Raw genomic sequence first — 19,924 nt, 5'->3', positions numbered from 1 at the left:
AAACCCACTATCAGTTCATATTTTGGGGGGTTTTGGTCCAAATAGGAGCTGTGATTTTGAAGTTTGTAGCAATAAAATATTCTCAACAACTTGTGATGGTGCAACAATTTTCTTCATGATTCAGTTTGTAGTCATTAAAGCTGTTATGACCTACAAGTTTTTTTTTTTATTACTGACTTTTAAGATTTAATTTATTTAAAAATCGAGTACAGGACAGGTTAAAGGAGAAAAAAGCTGGGGGTAAAAAAACGGGATTATTTCCAGGTCAGTCTTGCCTAGTGATAGAAGACAGGTCAAAGAACACACAGAAAAAGAACAGGAAGAAAAGAAAAGAAAAGCCTAGACCAGGAAGATTAGTTTTGAACATGAACAATCCATTACCATCTCAGCTGTAGCCAACAATTAAAATCCTACAACAGAGTCATTAATCTGGTGAAAGGATATTCAATTCAATACAGTTGTAATAATAATAATAATAATAATAATAATAATAATAATAATAATAAATCCATGCTTCTTCATTATTAGCTTATTTTCTCTCTTTCTGACATTCTGCCTGCAACTCTTGCATGTTTTCCCCCATTATTAACACAAATAAATAAATAAATAATTTGTGTACCTTTTTCTATGGGAGTGGCAGCTGCTCAGTGACTGACATTCGTAATTTACTGAACAGCATCGTTTAACCTGATTTTATATGCACCTGATCTGATCATCAACATCAAACTGTGGCCTCAGGAATAACCGGAATATCACCACTGACACTTCTGCAATAATCCACGTGCAAATTCCCCTCACCACAACAACTTCCTCTGACGTTAACCCAAACAGGAAATGTAGTTTTTCATACTTCACGTCTTCAGCACTGTTACCCATAAGTCTCATTTCAATTCTAGCCATTCATGTTGTAGCTAAATGATTAAATTCAGATAAATTCAGTAAGCCTGTTATTTACCATCTCCTACGCTAATTATTTTCTTACGCTGATGTAGAGTAGTTGCTGCTGAACTCTATTTCCCATGATCCCGTGCGGTTTTGGCTCTGTCCGCGCACGCGACATGTCAACAAACACCAAAGTCACACTGGAGTGAATCCGGGCCGCAGCAGATATCACAGTATGATCGGTAAGCAGCTATTTATTAGCAACTACCTAAATGTGTCCGTAAGCTGTACTACCAATGTCTTTATTTCCCGCTGGGACTGATTGCATGCGGGTAATGTAGAGTCACTTGACATTGTGCCTTGTTACACCTTCACATCACAGCTGACCGCGGCCAGTCTTAAAATCATAGCGTTATTGTGAGGTATAACCATAAAACAATACTGTAAAATACATCTCAGTAAACAAAAACGGAGCTCCAGGTTAAGATAAATTACGCGAATTCAAAGAAATGTGAAAGTGTGGGAGTGAGAGTGTGTTGACAAATAGCCTAGCATTTGAAACTTTTTCTCTTAGGTTTAATAATAATAATAATAATAATAATAATAATAATAATAACGAGTATCGTTGTAAGACTCCAGTCAGGTGCGTTTATATTTAAACGTCATTTTATTTACAGAGACACATACCTTAAAATAGAGATATGAAACAAACAGCAATTTATGAAACTGCAAAATTAGAAGGTAGTAGTAGTAATAATAATAATAATAATAATAATAATAATGGGGACTTGTTCAGAAATACTGTGAATAATTAATTGTATAAATGTATTTAAACACATAAAACAAATGCCCCAGAAAAAGTGACAACTTACCTGATATTTTTAGTCTTCACTTTCTCACCTAACTGCTACTAAAAATGATGATATAACATTTTTTATTTACAAAAAATCCATATTCAATATAAAATTAATTTAGAATTTAGAAGTCACATATTGATGAATTAAGATATGATATAAAGACATGCGATTGCTTATATGGATACAATAATACAAATTTTTAGGAAACCATATTTTTGCTGCATCTTAAGATAAAAGACCATCATTTACTTCTTCCAGATTCATGTGATTGTTTTTCATTATATGATTTTATGTTTTTCAGCATGCTTTATTATTTCACTTCGTTAGCATCATATTTTAGCAATACTCTTCAATGCTATATTAATCAAAATATTTTTTTGTAAAAAGCTATAATAAATAATTATATGGAGGGTTGTACCATAGTTTCTGGCAAAACTTTCTCCCATCTTTCAGCAGATGTTTCCCCAGAGCAAAACACTCTCATCCATTTTTTTTTTTTTTTTTTAGTTGTCTGGCATAGTTTTCTGACCCGTCATATTCCACTTCCTCACGCCTGCCTAGATTATCTTTGAAAAATGATATCAATGTTGAATCTGAAATAAATCATTAGAGCTTCTCAGCCTGAGTGTGCCTTTGGACTGCTGGGCTCTGAAGAAGACGTATTGATTGTGTCTTGTTGAGTGTCTCCAGCGCGTCAGAACGGGGCTCGCTGATCCCCGCGAGACAGGGATTTGGTTTGAGTGAACTGACTGGTGCTTGTCTGGCAGAATGAGTATGAATCGAGCAGCATGCCTCCACCCTCAGGCACAGCATCTCCTGCTATTGGAACAATATCTGTGCCAATAGTCATGTCACGTAAGCTTGTTTTTATATTGACTGAGCTGTGAGGAGAACTGACTCTTGTCTCACCAGGCTAGAGCATGTTCTGTCTCGCTTCCATGAATGAATCTGGATAGGTTTTCTTTTATTTTGAAAAGATATAAAACGGCTTGAATTGGATGCAACAAGGTTACACTGAGCATTAAATATCATGCCGTGTGAGTAAGATGTAATTTTTAATGCTCAAATTCCATACCCATTTCTTCAATTGAGAAAACAGAAAAGAACATCTACCTGTAAATGTTCTTCTGATCATCTGCAACATTATTAATTGCTAATTTGATGTTTTATCTGGTGCTTTTTTGCTCGAGCAGTTCCTTAAGTGGTAGGGTGTCTGTCTCAAAAGCACAGTGTTTATAGTTCATGTCTCCTCTAGATCATAATGTAACTAAAGTTCAACCAAAAAATGAAAACATTGTAATTAACTTAACTTCCTTTTTTTTTTCTGGCTTCTGTGAAATGCAAAGGGAGACATCTGGCAGAATGTCTGAGCTTCTTCTGTCCATACAAGTCAATGTTGGTTTATACTGTCAAGCTTAAAAAAAATGACAAAAAGCACAATAAAACTTGTACAAGTCCTCTGGAATCATTATGTAAAAATAAAGTGGCTGTTTTACTCCTGAGCTGTCAGACAGCTTTGTGTAAGAATACTGCCTAGGATTCAGAAAGTGAAGCAGTGACTTGTGTCAGAGCAGAGTCTTCTGTCAGGTCCTCTTCTGCTGTCCCTGAGAACAGAACAAGTGTTACAAGAAGTTAAAGAAGTCACATCGTCTGTGGTCTTATTCAAAATTCACCCATATTTGAGACATTTCCCCACTAGCTATCATTTTTTAAAGCATGCACATGTATAACACTTCCTTCTACGGATATAAAGTCATTTTTGTCCTATCTTGTCTTTCTGCTGTCCGCGTGACTTCACTGTTGGAAGCTGAGAGACACTTTCTGGCCTGATTTGTCATAGCATCCTATGCTGCGGTAGAATGTTGTATTGCTATTTTTCTCCACATAGATGAAAGAACAGCTTTCGTGTCTGAAATCTTTCATGTTTGTTTGTCATTCTTGACAAAAAAATAATAAATAAATAATAATAATTAAAAAAATAGGTTTTAACATTTTCTGAAGAAATGTGAGTGGTGCTTGACCATTCAGAACTGTGCAGCTGATCAAGTGTTGGACTGTAGGTGGTTACTTGGGTGTTGTTAGGTGATTTTGGGTGCTTCCTGGCTGAAATCTAAAGTCTTTGGATTGCCAATAACGATGATACCTATCACTTGTGAAGGATAAACAAAATTTTGTAGTACTCGCATTTGTTTTGCAGGTTAAAAATTATCTACTGAAAGCTTTTTCATACCTGGTGTGAAATGTGTAATGTAGGAAGATATGCATTTATTTATGTTACTTGATTAACTGGTTGCTATGTGTTGTCATGCTGCATAATCTCAGTTTGCTTTGATTTCAGGTGTGTTCTGTTGTACTTTTTCTTGTAGGAATTTGAAAATTCTGATTTTCCGAGTTGAATGGAATATGGTGATGCCAAACTCTGTTTTTTTTTTTCATTGTAGTTTTTTTATACTCTGCTTTGAAGGTTTTAATTAAAATTGGTAATCAAAAAACCTGACTAATTAATCGAAATCGAAATTTACACAATTTAACAGGAATTTATTAAAAGTTTAACAATTAAAATCAGTGTTATTCTTCATGTGGTTTTGTTGTTTTCCTTCACAATAAAAGCTCTTCTGCCATTTCCGTCAAAATAAAAGCTTAAAAGTGCAGTATGAATTGCTGACAGCTAGAGGTTTAAATGGGTAATGTTAGTCCAAATTCAAAATATCTATTTTAAGTATAGAACTTAGGAAAGAAGTATTGTAACTTCCCTTCTGTAGTGTAAAGCAAAAATAATATACAAATGAAATTTTACAAAATATACAAAAATACATTTTCATGTATTTTACGGTGCATTTTTTTCTTTACAGTAAATGGCTATTACTGACTAGCAATAATATAAAATTGTTATTTATCACTATATTTATATTCTAATTTATTTGGCTTCCTAAAACACCAGTGTGGATGGAATTTAGACTGAGAAAGTATACTACAAATAAAAAGAGGGTTAAGTCCCCTTTAAAATTCAGGTACAAGTAGGGCTGGGCAAATAATCAAATGCAATTATCATGCGCATCTTGTCAATAAAGCCGGTTCTGTGATTAGTAGTAAATCTCCATCACATGCTTTTAGATGGAGCAGCATTTACTACACAGAGCCGTAGTTCGCGTTCCAGTCCCCCTCGGTCGGCCCTGGTTACATCCCTAGCAGTAGTAGTACTATCATTACATTAAGTATTATATTTCTGTCACAGTTTCCAATTCATATTCCATCATATTCATATTCCAATTTATTTTATTACATATTGAATTTCTCAAATAAAAAAGGTAAAATGCTCCTGAAGTGACTCTCAGTGCAGTCCCAGAGATTATGTTTACATGCTCACTAGGGGTGTAACGGTCCACAAAATTCACGGTTCGGTTCGATACGACACAGTGGTGTAGGGGTGTACAATTAATCGCTTTCGATTGTCATACATATCTTCTCAGTAAAGCCGGTCCTGTGATTAGTATTAAATCATAGAGATGTAACGATTCACTCGACTCGCGATTCGATTCGAGTCACGATTTTGATTTCGCGATTTGATTCATGTTTTTTTTTTTTTAATAAATGATATTTAAGACAAATTATGAATTAAATGTGTCCTTTTATTATTGCTAAATGACAAAATTTAAATAGAATGTAAATTGCATTTTAATCATGATCCAAAAAAAGATCCAACATGAGCAGTTTTTAATTTAAATTAGAAATTTTGAAGTGGTTTGACTTCAGTTTTGTAAACCACAAATAATTATATCTGCATGAAAGTTCAGCAGACGAGCTGAATGAGACGCAGATTCTGCCAGCAGGTGGCACTTAAAGCTTTTCGTTGGTTTTCTGCTGTAAACGAAGCAGCACTTTGCTGAATTTTAATATGCATTATACAGAGGCAAGATGAAAAGAAATAATACCATCTAAACTTTTCTAAAGACCATAAGTTCCCCTCAGACATCCATTCGTATAAACTCCTACCCCTAACTGAATCGCGATTTGTTTAGCATCTCAACCGATTTGAAACGTCATATATTTAAATCAAATTTCAACCGGCTCACAGTTAATCATTACATCCCTACTAAATCACCATCCTCTGCTTTCAGATTGAGCGGCTATCACTACACAGAGATGTAGTTCACTGACAAGCTAGGCGATATCGCATTCTAAAATCGAATGCAATTCATCTGCGAAAATGAGGCCTTTTTTGTCAGTGAACTACGGCTCTGTGTAGTGAAAGCCACTCAATCTGAAAGAAGGTGATGGTGATTTACTACTAATCACGTGACTGGCTTTACTGACGAGATGTGCATGACAATTGAATGCGGTTTATTGCACAGCTCTACAGTGGTGTCACGGTTTGGTAAGTTTTCGATACAGCAAAAAGAAAGAAATGCCAGATAAATTTCCTTGATTTTTACAGAATGTTTTATTTATTAAAACTAACATCGTAAATTATTATCTTTTTTTTTTTCACTTTGAACAATGCAGTGTGCCGAACAACAGTCACATCTCTGATCAGTGGCATGAGTTGTTTTATTATGTGAGTGAGTCAAGCTGATGAGTGAGGTGAGAAAGACAAGAAGTTGTTTCGAAACGGAATACAAAAGCACCTGCTTTAAAAAATATTTTAGACTTTGGAGGGCTTTTTATCACTTTTGCCGTTTATCTTAGATGATTTTGGAAGCTTTTTTGACATTTGTTTCTTTTTTATTTGTTTCCACCATGTTAGCTGATTTTCAGTATTTCCAAGGGAAAGTACATGTTACATTCAAAGGGCATTAAAGTATGCGAGAAGTGAATTTATATTGTATTCATTTACAGAGGTATATTATGTCACACTTCACACTTCTCTTGTAAGTTTTGTCTGTGTGTAAAAGACAGTAGCGCAAATCCGTGAATGACTGTTCCAAAGTGAAATAAACTTAAACGGAATATAGTTGAATGGAATTGAATTGAAATAAAGTTGAATAAACTTGAACTTTGCTGTTCAATGCACTGATGTCAGACTCATTTTGGATGATAAAGTTTATTGTTAGGTTGTTAAATGCTCTGCCTCCTTTTGGTTACATATCTTTGCAAAAAAATAAAAAAAATAAAACATATATATATTTCAGTGATATCTGTGTAATATTCAAAAACATATTGCTTGCTGCATTTTTAAGATAGGATAATAATGGGATAGTACTTCTCATAACAATCATATTTCATTGTATGGTAAAAGCCATTTCAGGTTTTGTAGTACCTTTCCCACAGCAGATTTTATCAGGGAAAAATCAACACGACCCTGAGCAGAAAAAAATAGGTAAAGTAAATGTCGGATCAGGGTGGTCCATCAGATCCAAAACAAGGGGCTTTTATATTGGGCTCTGTGCTAATGTTTTAACTGTGCTGTCCTCTGGTGGAGATGGATAGAGCCAGATTGACAGTGGATATCTGCCCAAAGTGGAAGTGATCAGGGGTCAGGAAGGTCTGCTTATAAACTCAGTCTAAGAGAGAGAGAAATTTAGTGTCAAAGGGGAGAGGATGGAGAAAAAGAGAGAGAGAGAGCGAAAGCGCCGTATTGGTCCTCTCTCTCGGGATGGCAGTGCAAGGGGACAGGATTATTTACTCGCTGTGTTTGGAGTCCAAGGAGAGAATAAATTGCTATTGATTTTTGCAGTTAAGTGTCTTTCCTGACTCCAGACTGACTGTGGGCAAAGAATAATTTGCTTTAATATGTATCCACATTCGTCTTACCTCTTTTTCTCCATGTCCAAAGCGGAAAGTGTCTTTGACGCAGCGTTTTTGACATATTCTCCCTGTCAGCACTTGAACCCACTGTGTGTGTGTGGAGGATGAAAAGTGGTTTGTAAAGGATCCTGAATGCAGAACATGGGAATGGAATCCAATGGACGAATGCTGCGGGCGTGAAATCATATACATTACATTACACTCAGATCTGTTGAGGCTGACGCTCATAACTGAATTTGAATTTTAAATGTTAAAGTAGGCTTATATTAGGAGTGCTATTTTAGGAAGTGAGGGCCACAGAACAGCAGTGGACTCCAGCTGCATGCGTCTCTATTTGCATGCTTTTATGTTATGCAAACTTTCAGTGGTGAGAATATGTAGGAAGACATTACTGTGCCAGTAATAGAGTGGTGATACAGTTTGTTTTATTATACAGCACATGCTGTATATACAATGAATAGTTTATTCAAATATCAGTTTATCATTGGCTATTCTGCCATGTTTATGAGTGACATTATGATAATAAACAAAAATATGGGTCCAAAGTAACATTTAGCCTATGTTCATTACTTTTTTGGGGGGGTTGATAAGAAATTAATACTTACACTACCGTTCAATAAAATATAAATAAATATTGTGAAATATTATTACAATGTAAAATAATGGTTTTCTATTTTAATGTACAATAAAATATAATTTATTCCTGTGATGCAAAACTGAGTTTTCAGCATCATTACTCCAGTCTTCAGTGTCACATGATCCTTCAGAAATCATTCTAATATTCTGATTTATTATTAGAATTATTAATGTTGGCAATAGTTGTGCTGGCAAATATTTTTTTTGGAAACTGTGGTACTTTTTTTCTGGATTTTTTGATGAAAAAAATAAAATAAATAACAGCATTTATTCAAAATATAAATCTTTTCTAACAATATTTATACATTTTTGCTATCACTTATCAATTTAACACATCCTTGCTGAATAAAAGTTTAAATTGGAGGAGAGATGGAGTGTGCTCACTTGCTCTTAAAATACTTCCGTGAAAAATCTTTAGTCGAGGGCAGCCTTGGTTATTTTAAATTCTGATAGTATTTTACAGTATTATTTATTTTACTGTATTTTGATCAAATAAATGCAGACTTGTTGAGCATTAGAGATTTCTTTCATAAAAAAAAGAAAATACAGAAATATATAATATTGACAAACAGACACTTTTGCTGATAAACCTTTTTTTCCTGATACATTTCCTTTATACTAAAATACAGTATATTAATAATAAAATATTTCATAATAATGTGCATTTGTTTGAGCATTCACATTCAAGAACATTCAAGTATATATAAAATATTTAATTTTTTTTTTGTAATTGAATGTATACTATTAAGCATTTAATAATGTATTTCTAACTATCTATCAATCTAACAAAAAATACATCTAAAAACACAAACAAAAAAAAAAAAACAATCTATCTATCTATCTATCTATCTATCTATCTATTTATATACATATACATATACATATACATATATATATATATATATATATATATATATATATATATATATATATATATATATATGAAGATATCTGTATGCTGGAATTTACAATTCCTGCTAAGGTGTCTGCTTTTCTCATGAATATTAATGACATTACTTGACATTAAGTAACTTACTGGATGACAGGGAGACATTGTGTGCTAATCAGTTGTTGAATTAAGAAATCTGGTGAAATTGTGGCTCATGAATTCTTAATTATGTTTTTGACTGGACCTGTTTTGACTGACCCAAGTTAAATGAATAGAAAGTTCCAGCTATAAGGTTAGCTGAATTATAGAGTTTTTATTTTAATGCCGTTATCTGAGGTAATTATGATGTTATTTTTAACACAGTCTGTTGCGTTTATAATCACTAGTCCCACTGCTTTAATTAGAAGCCTCAAGTAATCAGGCTGGACTTTACACAAAATGATCACTGCGCTAATTAGCAACAGTTGCTAATGCAGAATCTAAGCATTTATATTAATGCCACAGACCTCCTAGCCACATTCTGTTTCAATTTGCATTTAATGTTAGCATCTAGCTTAATCCATTACCATACACATTATTTACTATTCATTTTTAAAAACTACTGTGGCAGCAGCTGAAAAAAGTCACATGTTGACGGTCACAAGCTCCAGTATTAACCGTGATTAGCCAGCGTGTGTGCTTTGAAAACCCATTGATATCATGGACACACTAATTCTAATCTCACACACTGTGTAGGACTGATAGTATGTGCATCAGGAGAGAGTGTAATTGTCATGCAAGGTTTTGGGTTAAAGGTTAAAATCCAAGTGTGATAGACAATCTTCATTTTCAAACATGAGCTATCTGTCTCTGGAGCCGAACTCTTAATATTCCTTTCATAGAAAGTCGGTTCATTTCCCGCCAAACATGGAAATGACTAATTTTCCATTTACATCTTTCAACGTTTCAGAGCTTTTTATAACCCGGTGACCTTTAAAGAGAACAAATTTGAAATTTAAGGCCAGACTATTTACTGCTTTTCAGGCTGCCAAGAGAGAATTCAAATAGCGTATTTTAATCACATATTAACATTCAGTAGCTCTTTTAGTGCTTTATCTGAAGCCTGATATGTCTTTTCAGTCATATTTCCGCTTATTGGTTCCACCCGAGGCTCAGAAAAAGAAGAGACTTTGAGAAATCGTAGCTTTGGCGTGTGCTGGCAGAAAGGAAATTGGTTGTGTCAATCACAGGTTTTCATATCTCCAAGCGAGCTGTCATGAGAATCAGAGAAATGGATGGAGACGCTGAAAGCAAAGAGTGGCAATAAATAGCATAGGTTGGAGAAAGTGAGTAAAGGGGTAGATACCACAACAGCAGAGTGTAAGTGCTGCTATCTAATTACCCCCGCACGATCTAGAGCCTTTGGTGAAATTGAACAGGATAATGACTGTACTGCTGTCAATCAATACTAGCGCAGGGTCAGTGGATTTGCACAGAAATGTTTGTCGCCCTAGCTCAAAGTCTATCATTAGGCCACTTTTAAGGGTCTACAAGGTCGTTTATGTCCCGACTGCTGTCATTCTGTGCAGCGGTTTTCAGATAATGGAATAAGTGCGTAATGACTGAATGTCTGCGGTAAATAACACCATAATCCCGAGAGGTTACAGCTTAAACTCTTAAACTTGAGCAATATTGTTTTCCAGAAATTAATAAGTGATGAAGATTTTTTATAAGAGAGAATTTCATTCTTTTAACGAGTATTTTTTCTTCCTCGTAATATCAGAATAGTATTACCCTGACCTTCATGCACCCAAAACATTTTTAAATAATTTTATCTCAGAAATTAAAAACATGTTTATAGAAGCATAGAAGGGGTGTCTTCATTTATTGTGTCATTCATACATATATATATATATATATATATTATATATATATATATAAGTATATAATTATATATATATATATATATATATATATAGTACAGGGTCAAAAGTTTGGAAACATACTAATTTTTAATGTTTTTGAAAGAAGTTTCTTCTGCTCATCAAGCTGGCATTTATTGATAAAAATACAGAGATTTATTTTTTTAATATTGTGATATATTATTACAATTTAAAATCATTCTTTTAAATGTATTATACTTTAAATTATCATTTATTTATGTGATGCAAAGCTGAATTTTAGGATCATTATCACATGATTCTTTAGAAATCATTCTAATATGATGATCCATTATCAAACTTGGAAACAGTTTGCTGCTTAATATTTTTTCAGAACATGTGATACTTTTTTTAGGATACTTTGATGAAAAAAAAAAAAAAGAAAAAAAGAAGCTATGTTTTTAAAATATAAATATTTTGTAATAACAATATACAGACTGGTCAGTAATTGGGGTCAGTAATTTTTTTTCTTTCTTTTTTTTTAAATAAAATCAATACTTTTATTCAGCAAGGATGTGTTAAATTGATAAAAAAGTAGTAAAGAAAGATATTATTAGAATATATATTATTAGATTTTTTTTTTTATTTTGAATAAATGCAGTTCTTTTTAACCTTTTATTCATCAAATATATTAGACAGCAGAACTGTTTCCAACACTCATAATAAATCAGAATATTAGAATGATTTCTAAATGATCATGTGATAGACTGGATGTTACTGTGACACTGAAGGCTGGAGTAATGATGCTGAAAATTCAGCTTTGCATCACAGGAATAAATTATTTTTTTCCAGTATATTCAAAAGAAAACTATTATTTTAAGTTGTAATAATATTTCACAACCTGTTTTTTCTGTATTTTTGATCAAATAAATGCAGGCTTGATGAGCAGAAGAGACTTCAAAAACATTAAAAATAGTAATGTTTCCAAACTTTTGACCTGTACTATATATATATATAGTACACACACACATACACACACACACATACACACACACACACACACACACACAAACACACACACACATATATATACTTATTTTGATATATTTACAATAAATTCTATATTATAAATGAATAAATAAATAATTAGCATCATGTTGAACTTTTACATTTTTTTGAAACCCAAAATGAAAGGTTTTAAGGTTTAAAGAAAGATCCTAAAAATGTATGTGAATGAAGACAATTATTATATGGAAAGAAGTGAAAGAGTAAGTTTCCATTAATTTAAATCCGCAATTGCATGGAAAAGAGCAACCAGGGTGAGAGTGAGTAAATGATGATCAGGTGACTGTCCTAACATTGATTTGCCAAAAAATAATTTTTTCCACCATAACATTTGAAAAAGTAATTAATATTGCAAAATATACAATCTATATTTTTCCACCAAGCATAAAACCTTTATTCTTCGGCAATGTCTCTAAAATATGCGCCCATCCCATTCTTGCTCTTAGAACCCCAATCCCATTCTTGAACACCTCACTTTGATCCATTTTCTCTGAATTAATGTTTTATTGTTTAGTCAATGATTAGACCTACGAATAATTTCATGGTTCAGTTATGCCGGTGAGTGAATAGCCACCTGAAACATGCTGGGCTCCTTCTCCGAACGCCTCACTTTATAATTAAAACTTGAGGATGAGGTCTGGAAAACAAATTCTGCCTGAAATTGGAATTGGTTACACGGGCTCTCATGCAAATGTGAGATGGTGGTGGCAGCAGCAGCCCCAGGCCTAACGTGAAGGACGCAGGTGAAAAATTTCTCACGTGAAAAATCACAAAAATAGGACAAACTACAGTGCATCGAAAAGGTGAGGGGAGAAATACACACACACACATATCTATCTATCTATCTATCTATCTATCTATCTATCTATCTATCTATCTATCTATCTATCTATCTATATACAAGTGCATCTCAATAAATTAGAATATCATGTAAAAGTTCATTTCAGTAATTCAACTCAAATTGTGAAACTCGTGTATTAAATAAATTCGATGCACACAGACTGAAGTAGTTTAAGTCTTTGGTTCTTTTAATTGTGATGATTTTGGCTCACATTTAACAAAAACTCACCAGTTAAGTCAACAAAACAAGACCAATAAAATAAAACATTTTTTGTGAGTTGTTGGCCTTTTGGAAAGTATGTACATTTACTGTACATGTACTCAATACTTGGTAGGGGCTCCTTTTGCTTTAATTACTGCCTCAATTTTCGGCGTGGCATGGGAGGTGATCAGTTTGTGGCACTGCTGAGGTGGTATGAAGCCCAGGTTTCTTTGACAAGCGCTGGCCTTCAGCTCATCTGCATTTTTTGGTCTCTTGTTTCTCATTTTCCTCTTGACAATACCCCATAGATTCTCTCTGGGGTTCAGGTCTGGTGAGTTTGCTGGCCAGTCAAGCACACCAACACCATGGTCATTTAACCAACTTTTGGTGCTTTTGGCTGTGTGGGCAGGTGCCAAATCCTGCTGGAAAATGAAATCAGCATCTTCAAAAAGCTGGTCAGCAGAAGGAAGCATGAAGTGCTCCAAAGTTTCTTGGTAAACGGGTGCAGTGACTTTTGGTTTTCAAAAAAACACAATGGACCAACCCCAGCAGATGACATTGCACCCCAAATCATCACAGACTGTGGAATATAACACTGGACTTCAAGCTACTTGGGCTACGAGCTTCTCCACCCTTCCTCCAGACTCTAGGACCTTGGATTCCAAATGAAATACAAAACTCATCTGAAAAGAGGACTTTGGACCACTGGGCAACAGTGCAGTTCTTCTCCTCCTTAGCCCAGGTAAGATGCCCCTGATGTTGTCTGTGGTTTAGGAGTGGCTTAACAAGAGGAATACGACAACTGTAGCCACATTCCTTGACACGTCTGTGTGTGGTGGCTCTTGATGCCTTGACCCCAGCCTCAGTCCATTTCTTGTGAAGTTCACTCAGATTCTTGAATCGATTTTGCTTGACAATCCTCATAAGGCTGTGGATCTCTCGGATGGTTGTGCATCTTTTTCTTCCACACTTTTTCCTTCCACTCAACTTTCTGTTAACATGCTTGGATACAGCACTCTGTGAACAGCCAGCTTCTTTGGCAATCAATGTTTGTGGCTTACCCTCCTTATTGTCTTCTGGACAACTGTCAGATCAGCAGTCTTCCCCATGATTGTGTAGCCTAGTGAACCAAACTGAGAGACCATTTTGAAGGCTCAGGAAACCTTTGCAGATGTTTTGAGTTGATTAGCTGATTGGCATGTCACCATATTCTAATTTGTTGAGATGGTGAATTGGTGGGTTTTTGTTAAATGTGAGCCAAAATCATCACAATTAAAAGAACCAAAGACTTAAACTTCTTCAGTCTGTGTGCACTGAACTTATTTAATACACGAGTTTCACAATTTGAGTTGAATTACTGAAATAAATTAACTTTTCCACGACAATCTAATTTATTGAGATGCACCTGTATAGAGAGAGAGATAGACAGATAGATACTGTGCCTAGATAGATGGATGTAAGAAACTGCCTTAGATTTTATTTGCCTTTTTTGGGGTGTTTTTATTGATTGTTTTATTGGAAGAGGTAGTCTGGTGGTGTAGACGAGGACTTTGCTTTTACAGTGCTTTTACCTCTTGGACCTCTTGGATTCAGGCAAACAGAACACTTGCTGTAAAAGAGACTACAGCTTAATGCTAAATAAACAATAAATAACTAAATCTAGTATTTTCAAAATTTCATCCTAGCTATACCTTTTTTTTAACGTTGTCTCATTCTTTCTGTTTTAAGTGCTTTATCGTTTTGCATCTATCAGCTGGTTTCTAAGTGGCTGGTGGGCTGAAGTCGTTTTTGTGTGCAAATGTCTCTTGGTGGCCCCTCAGGTACACTGGTCGCGGTGCCACAGGCACAGGCCAAGTCTCACTACTTAATTACCATTGTTAATGACGTGCCTTTCTGCTCAACCTGTGCCTCTGTGATGGGCCGTGACAAACAGACAGTCACGCTCTCGCGTCCAAAATCATCAGCACCATTTGGTCCAGCTGTCAGTTTATTGCCTCCAAGAGCAGTATATGAATTTATCTTCACAGAGATGATGTCAGTGGATGTCAAGACGAATCAGTGATGTTCATAATCTGATTTGAGGGACCAGCCAGGGACACAGATCTCAACCGAATGGCCCGTGACATAATTTTGGACATTTTCACACTCGCTCCTATGGCTTGGTCTAAACCAAAGTTTGATTTAACCCTTGTTTCGTCACAAAAGTCTCTCTCTACTTCTAAGTTTAAACCAACTTGGATCTGCGGAACTGCAAAGGATGCTATAAGTGTGTTTGTGGAAAAACTAGTATAAAAATGTCAAAATAAATAAGTTAGGGCTTCATGATATATTAAAATAAAATCAACATCACAATGTGGCTTAGTGGGATCATCACATTGTGCAGGCTGTAGTTTAGCAAAATAAATATATGATTTATAGACTGAAGCAGGCATGTAGTTCATGAATGATACAGTGATTCTGCATCAGTGCATCTAAGAACCGGCTCGACTCATTTACTGCGAATCAAGCTGTTCCGAGACTGATATCATGGCAAGACGTTCAGGACAGCTGACTGATCTAGTGCTGCTGTGTCACAAATGTTTATCACTTGTACATTTTTTTTAAGTCCTGTCAATTTAAACATTTAATTGATTTTAATGGTTAATTGCACAGTGTTTTCTGTGAGCACCCAAAGCTCGCATATAGGTGGGTCTCTGACAGCATGCAAACACTGAATTCTCTTTCGCATCTGCTTGCACTTGAACACTCAAAATCATGTCAAAATACCTGTCTTGGTAAGTATTCTTGTTTGGTTGTGTCTTAAGAGAATGTGAACGATTAAGAAAGAAATCTGATACATTGGATCTGTGCATTAAAGATACCGCAGCCTATACTGTAACTGTAACTGGACTTGATTTTGTTCATTTGCTTATTGTGGTAGCAGGGCTAAAAGTTTTCGCATGTACCACAATTAAATTTTTATTTTTTATTAAATAATATTAAATTATTTATAATTTTCTATTTAGATGCACTTCTCAACAAAATCACCCCACTAACTCTAAAATGATTTATTCTTTCCAAAAAAAAAAAAAAAAACACTGTTTAAGTCTTGAAATATTTCATATTGCAATATATCTCAATTTCAGATTTATGCAGTCCTAAAATAAGTAAAAATTCACCAAATTTAAAATTGTTACTTATTACTACATTATTACTGTTTAATGGTGCTATCTAAAGGCTGGTTGTATAGGGCAAGATTTTCTAAACAGGGCAAATTAGAATGAGAGTGGAATCCCATTAAAGCACTGATGGATTTGGGTAGTTCTGCGGGTGATCTACTGACAATGTGCAAATTAAAAACACAGACACAGCCAGATTATTTCCGTAATGACAAATGCAATCTACCAAGAACAGCGCAAATCATCTTAGGGTGGCAAACAAGCAGAGTGATCATAATCACAGGCTGGTGATCTACTAACAACATAGGTGCAAAATGGGTGTGATAAGTGTAAAGGCCCATTTACACCAAGAACAATATCTGTTTTAACATCCACACCAATAGATGATAACATTGTAATATTATAAACTCATATCTGATGCTTTTAATGTTTGAGTTCTTTTATCATCAGTTAAGTGATTCCAATGCTATTGTTCTTCTGTGTCATTATTGCTATAGCTGTGGTAATATGTAAAATCAGTTTTACATTTTCTGTTCTGCTGCAGATTTCTGTGCGCCTTTCCGAGGTGATTTACTGCATGTTTCCATTAGCACTTTCCAGAGAAAAAAAGAAATCCTTCTCTATGGTGTTAATGGGAGAGGACGGATGGAGGAGGGAATATTTCCTAGTGTTAGTGGGTGCCTGATGAATGGTGCTGGACGGAATCAATTTTGCCATTGGTCTGCGGATAACTCTCCTCTAGACAGAGCCATGGGCCTCTCGTCTTTTGCTCCTGTACTCTCTCCTTTTCCTTATTCCCCCTCCACTCTCCTCCACCCCCTCCTCTCTTCTGTTTGGATGGATAGATAGCACTATAGGTAGTTCTGGATCATGACCACTGAGTTGTGGCCCAAACAACGCTGTCTATTTTTGTTCTTCCAGTCATATCACTAAAAGCGAGAGGCGGGGAATGAAAACCCTTACAGTATTTGTTCTCTTAATTGCTCAAACGGAGTTCTGGAATGGAAGAATCAATCTTCTTTATTGTTATGGTAGAGGAAATTAAAGGCAATGGAGTTGGCAGTATTTTATGGTGCTTTTGTCAGTGCTGTAGCGGTGCTTTATTGCGAATCAATGGCAAGTAGACTGACCCGAGCCCAGGGAAAGTGGCCTGCAATGTCAGCTGCTGTTCCAAAGGTGTTCTTGCAGTAATCACCTTCTTATTTCCATGAGCGTAATAGGGATGTGTAAAATGAACATTTTCAAAATAGACTAAGGCAGTGGGTTAGTCAATCAAGTAGTCAATTAGTTGGTTTTAAGGAAATCTTTTTAATTAGGGTCCATTAGACCCCAATCAGATGTGTTTCTTACTAGACACAGGAAACATTATTATATTAAAGAAAATCTAAATGGAGCACAAAAAGCTACAAGAATATGTTAGTAACTATTTTCAGAACAGTTTTAGATATAATTTTTAAGATGCATACGGTTAATGATATATACAGTATGTATGATATTTGCATGATATTTACAATTCTCATGAAATATTAATTCATAACAAATATTAGAGTTTTGGAAAGTCTGTATATGTGCTGCATTTGTAATTTATTTCAGAATAAATTAATAGATCTGAACAATAATGGCTGCAGTGTTGAATATAGGCTAAATACAGTATTCCATTTTTAATGCACAATAATACAAAAAAAAAATTCTGAAGACCTTCAAGTGATGCATAATAACAGGAACATTGCTAATAGAAGGCGTTTTAAAGTCTAACAGTTAATATCTTGACATTTATTGTTGAAGATAGTGGATCGGTCACAAAACTGATACTTTTAACTGTAGCAGCTGTGCTTTAAAGTGAATGAATTTAAAGATGCAACTTTTAAGAGAGTTTTTACAGTTATGACAGCACTGGGAGACTGTTCACAAACTGAATGTTCAGTATGCTGTCAGTGCGCTAAAACCATGTCCAAAATGTTGTGCTTCTTAATTTATCCTCTTTAGTACACTGCTGCTGAAGTATTAGAAGGTAAATTGCAAACAAACAAAAAATGCTGTTTTGGTGCCTTCAATCCAATAAGCTTCGTCATGACATGATTTTGTCATGATTTTTTGATTGGCTAAAACCTAATGTTTGCGTTCCTGCACCAGCCAAGTGTTGTTAAGATGGAAATGCTAACGGATAGCTGTCCTAAAGAGTTAGTTCACCCGAAAATGAAAATTTTCTCATAATTGACTCACCCTTATGTTGTTTCACAGATAAGACTTTCATTCATCTTCAAAACACAAATTATATTTGAGAGATTTACCTCCCATTGAAAGTCAATGAGCTTTGTTCTTGTGCATCACAAGAACATGTACGTTTACCATATTTAATGTGCTTTTACATTGTCTTTACAAACTTAATGAAGTGTTGGTGGAATGGACAGAAATTTCTCAAACTTTCATTTAAATATCTTCATTTGTGTTTCGAAGAGAAACAAAAGTATATGTGTGAGTGAGTAATTCATGTAGAATTGAGATTTTGGGGCAAACTATCACTTTAAGATTGTAGACCTCCTTTTGATAAACCAATCAGATGTTGGTTGACTAATCAACAATCCTTAGAACATTAGAAGCCAACTGTGTCCAAACTTTCAAGTCTTTTTCATCCTCTTTGGTTTCTTGTGTACATCTTTCCCTTTGTAAAACACTCTTCTGACCCTGCCTCCTTTCTGTCTCCTTCCTCCTTCTCCTCCTTCGTTCTGTCTGGCTCCAGCGCTAAAGAGTCCCCAGAGTCTATTTCTCTCAGAAGCTGCAGTACAGAATTAAGCCAATCTGTCTTCATATTACTGCCTGTGTGCGGCCTAGATTGATCTGGCTGCCTGCCACTCCAGGCGGACACAAATCATTGGCTGGTCATGAAACCCTGGTCACCCCTCTTTTGATTGACAGCGCTCTGCCTCGTCTATCTTGCACTCTTTTATACTCTCTGCTTTCTCGGAATTACAGTCTTGGCATGTTATCTGTAAATAACACATTTTATTATAAGATGGCTGGCAGGTACATTTTCTTCTTCCTGATCTGCTTAGTAGAGTCGTTTTCTTTAGTCATTCAGGGAATGCATTCGTTGTTGGTTGTAGATTTGCTCATATATGTTGTGACCACATACACAAATAATAAAGAAAAGATGCCGTTTCATGCAAATGTAAGTTTGGTCCCATCAAGTAATGAGATCTTTCTGCTTTCATAACAATATTAATAGGTTGGCATGACATGTTTGGACACCATGCCTACACTACACACAAGAAGTGCAGCACAACAAAATAATATAAAAGCCATTATAATTAGTGACGCTGTCTACACTGGATGCGGCACGACAAATAACAAACAGTAACAGATTGTGCACCTGGCCAGAGACATGATAATACTGAGCAGATCATATGCGCAGGTCGGTTCAGACCACAAAACCCATCCAAACCTGTCCGCGGGATTCTTTGAGTTAAAGGCTGGGATAGGGCTGGACAATATATCGAACGATATGATCATGCGCATCTCGTCAGTAAAGCCGGTTCCGTGATTAGCGGTAAAACCCCATCACCTGCTTTCAAATGGAGCAGCAGTTAATACACAGAGCTGTAGTTCACTGACAAGCTACGCTATATCGAGTTCATTATCGAAGGAGATAAAAAAAAAAAGACTTGAGTAATGAGGGCACGTAATATCCAATTTTGGGTGAACTATTCTTTCAGATGAATCCAATCAGAGTTATATTGAAAAAAAATTCCTTGCTCTTCCAAGCTTTATAATGACAGTGGGTGGGTGTTTTT

General features: G+C 35.2%; 1 protein-coding gene across 3 annotated transcripts in view; it reads left to right on the top strand.

Moving 5' to 3' along the window:
* Nucleotides 1-854: 854 nt before the first annotated feature.
* Nucleotides 855-19,924, top strand: part of prkn (parkin RBR E3 ubiquitin protein ligase) — a 118,104-nt gene continuing 99,034 nt past the window's right edge. The window contains exon 1 of one of the 3 annotated variants that reach the window (XM_042736337.1): nt 855-1,124. In XM_042736337.1, coding sequence (XP_042592271.1) covers nt 1,118-1,124 — 7 coding nt within the window. In that variant the 5' untranslated portion in view covers nt 855-1,117. The remainder of the gene's footprint in view (nt 1,125-19,924) is intronic. The other 2 variants (XM_042736336.1, XM_042736335.1) reach the window with 2 other exon arrangements.

Source organism: Cyprinus carpio, chromosome B13, assembly GCF_018340385.1.
Source record: "Cyprinus carpio isolate SPL01 chromosome B13, ASM1834038v1, whole genome shotgun sequence".
Classification (NCBI taxonomy): Eukaryota; Metazoa; Chordata; class Actinopteri; order Cypriniformes; family Cyprinidae; genus Cyprinus; species Cyprinus carpio.
This window is presented reverse-complemented; position numbering and strand designations above follow the sequence as displayed.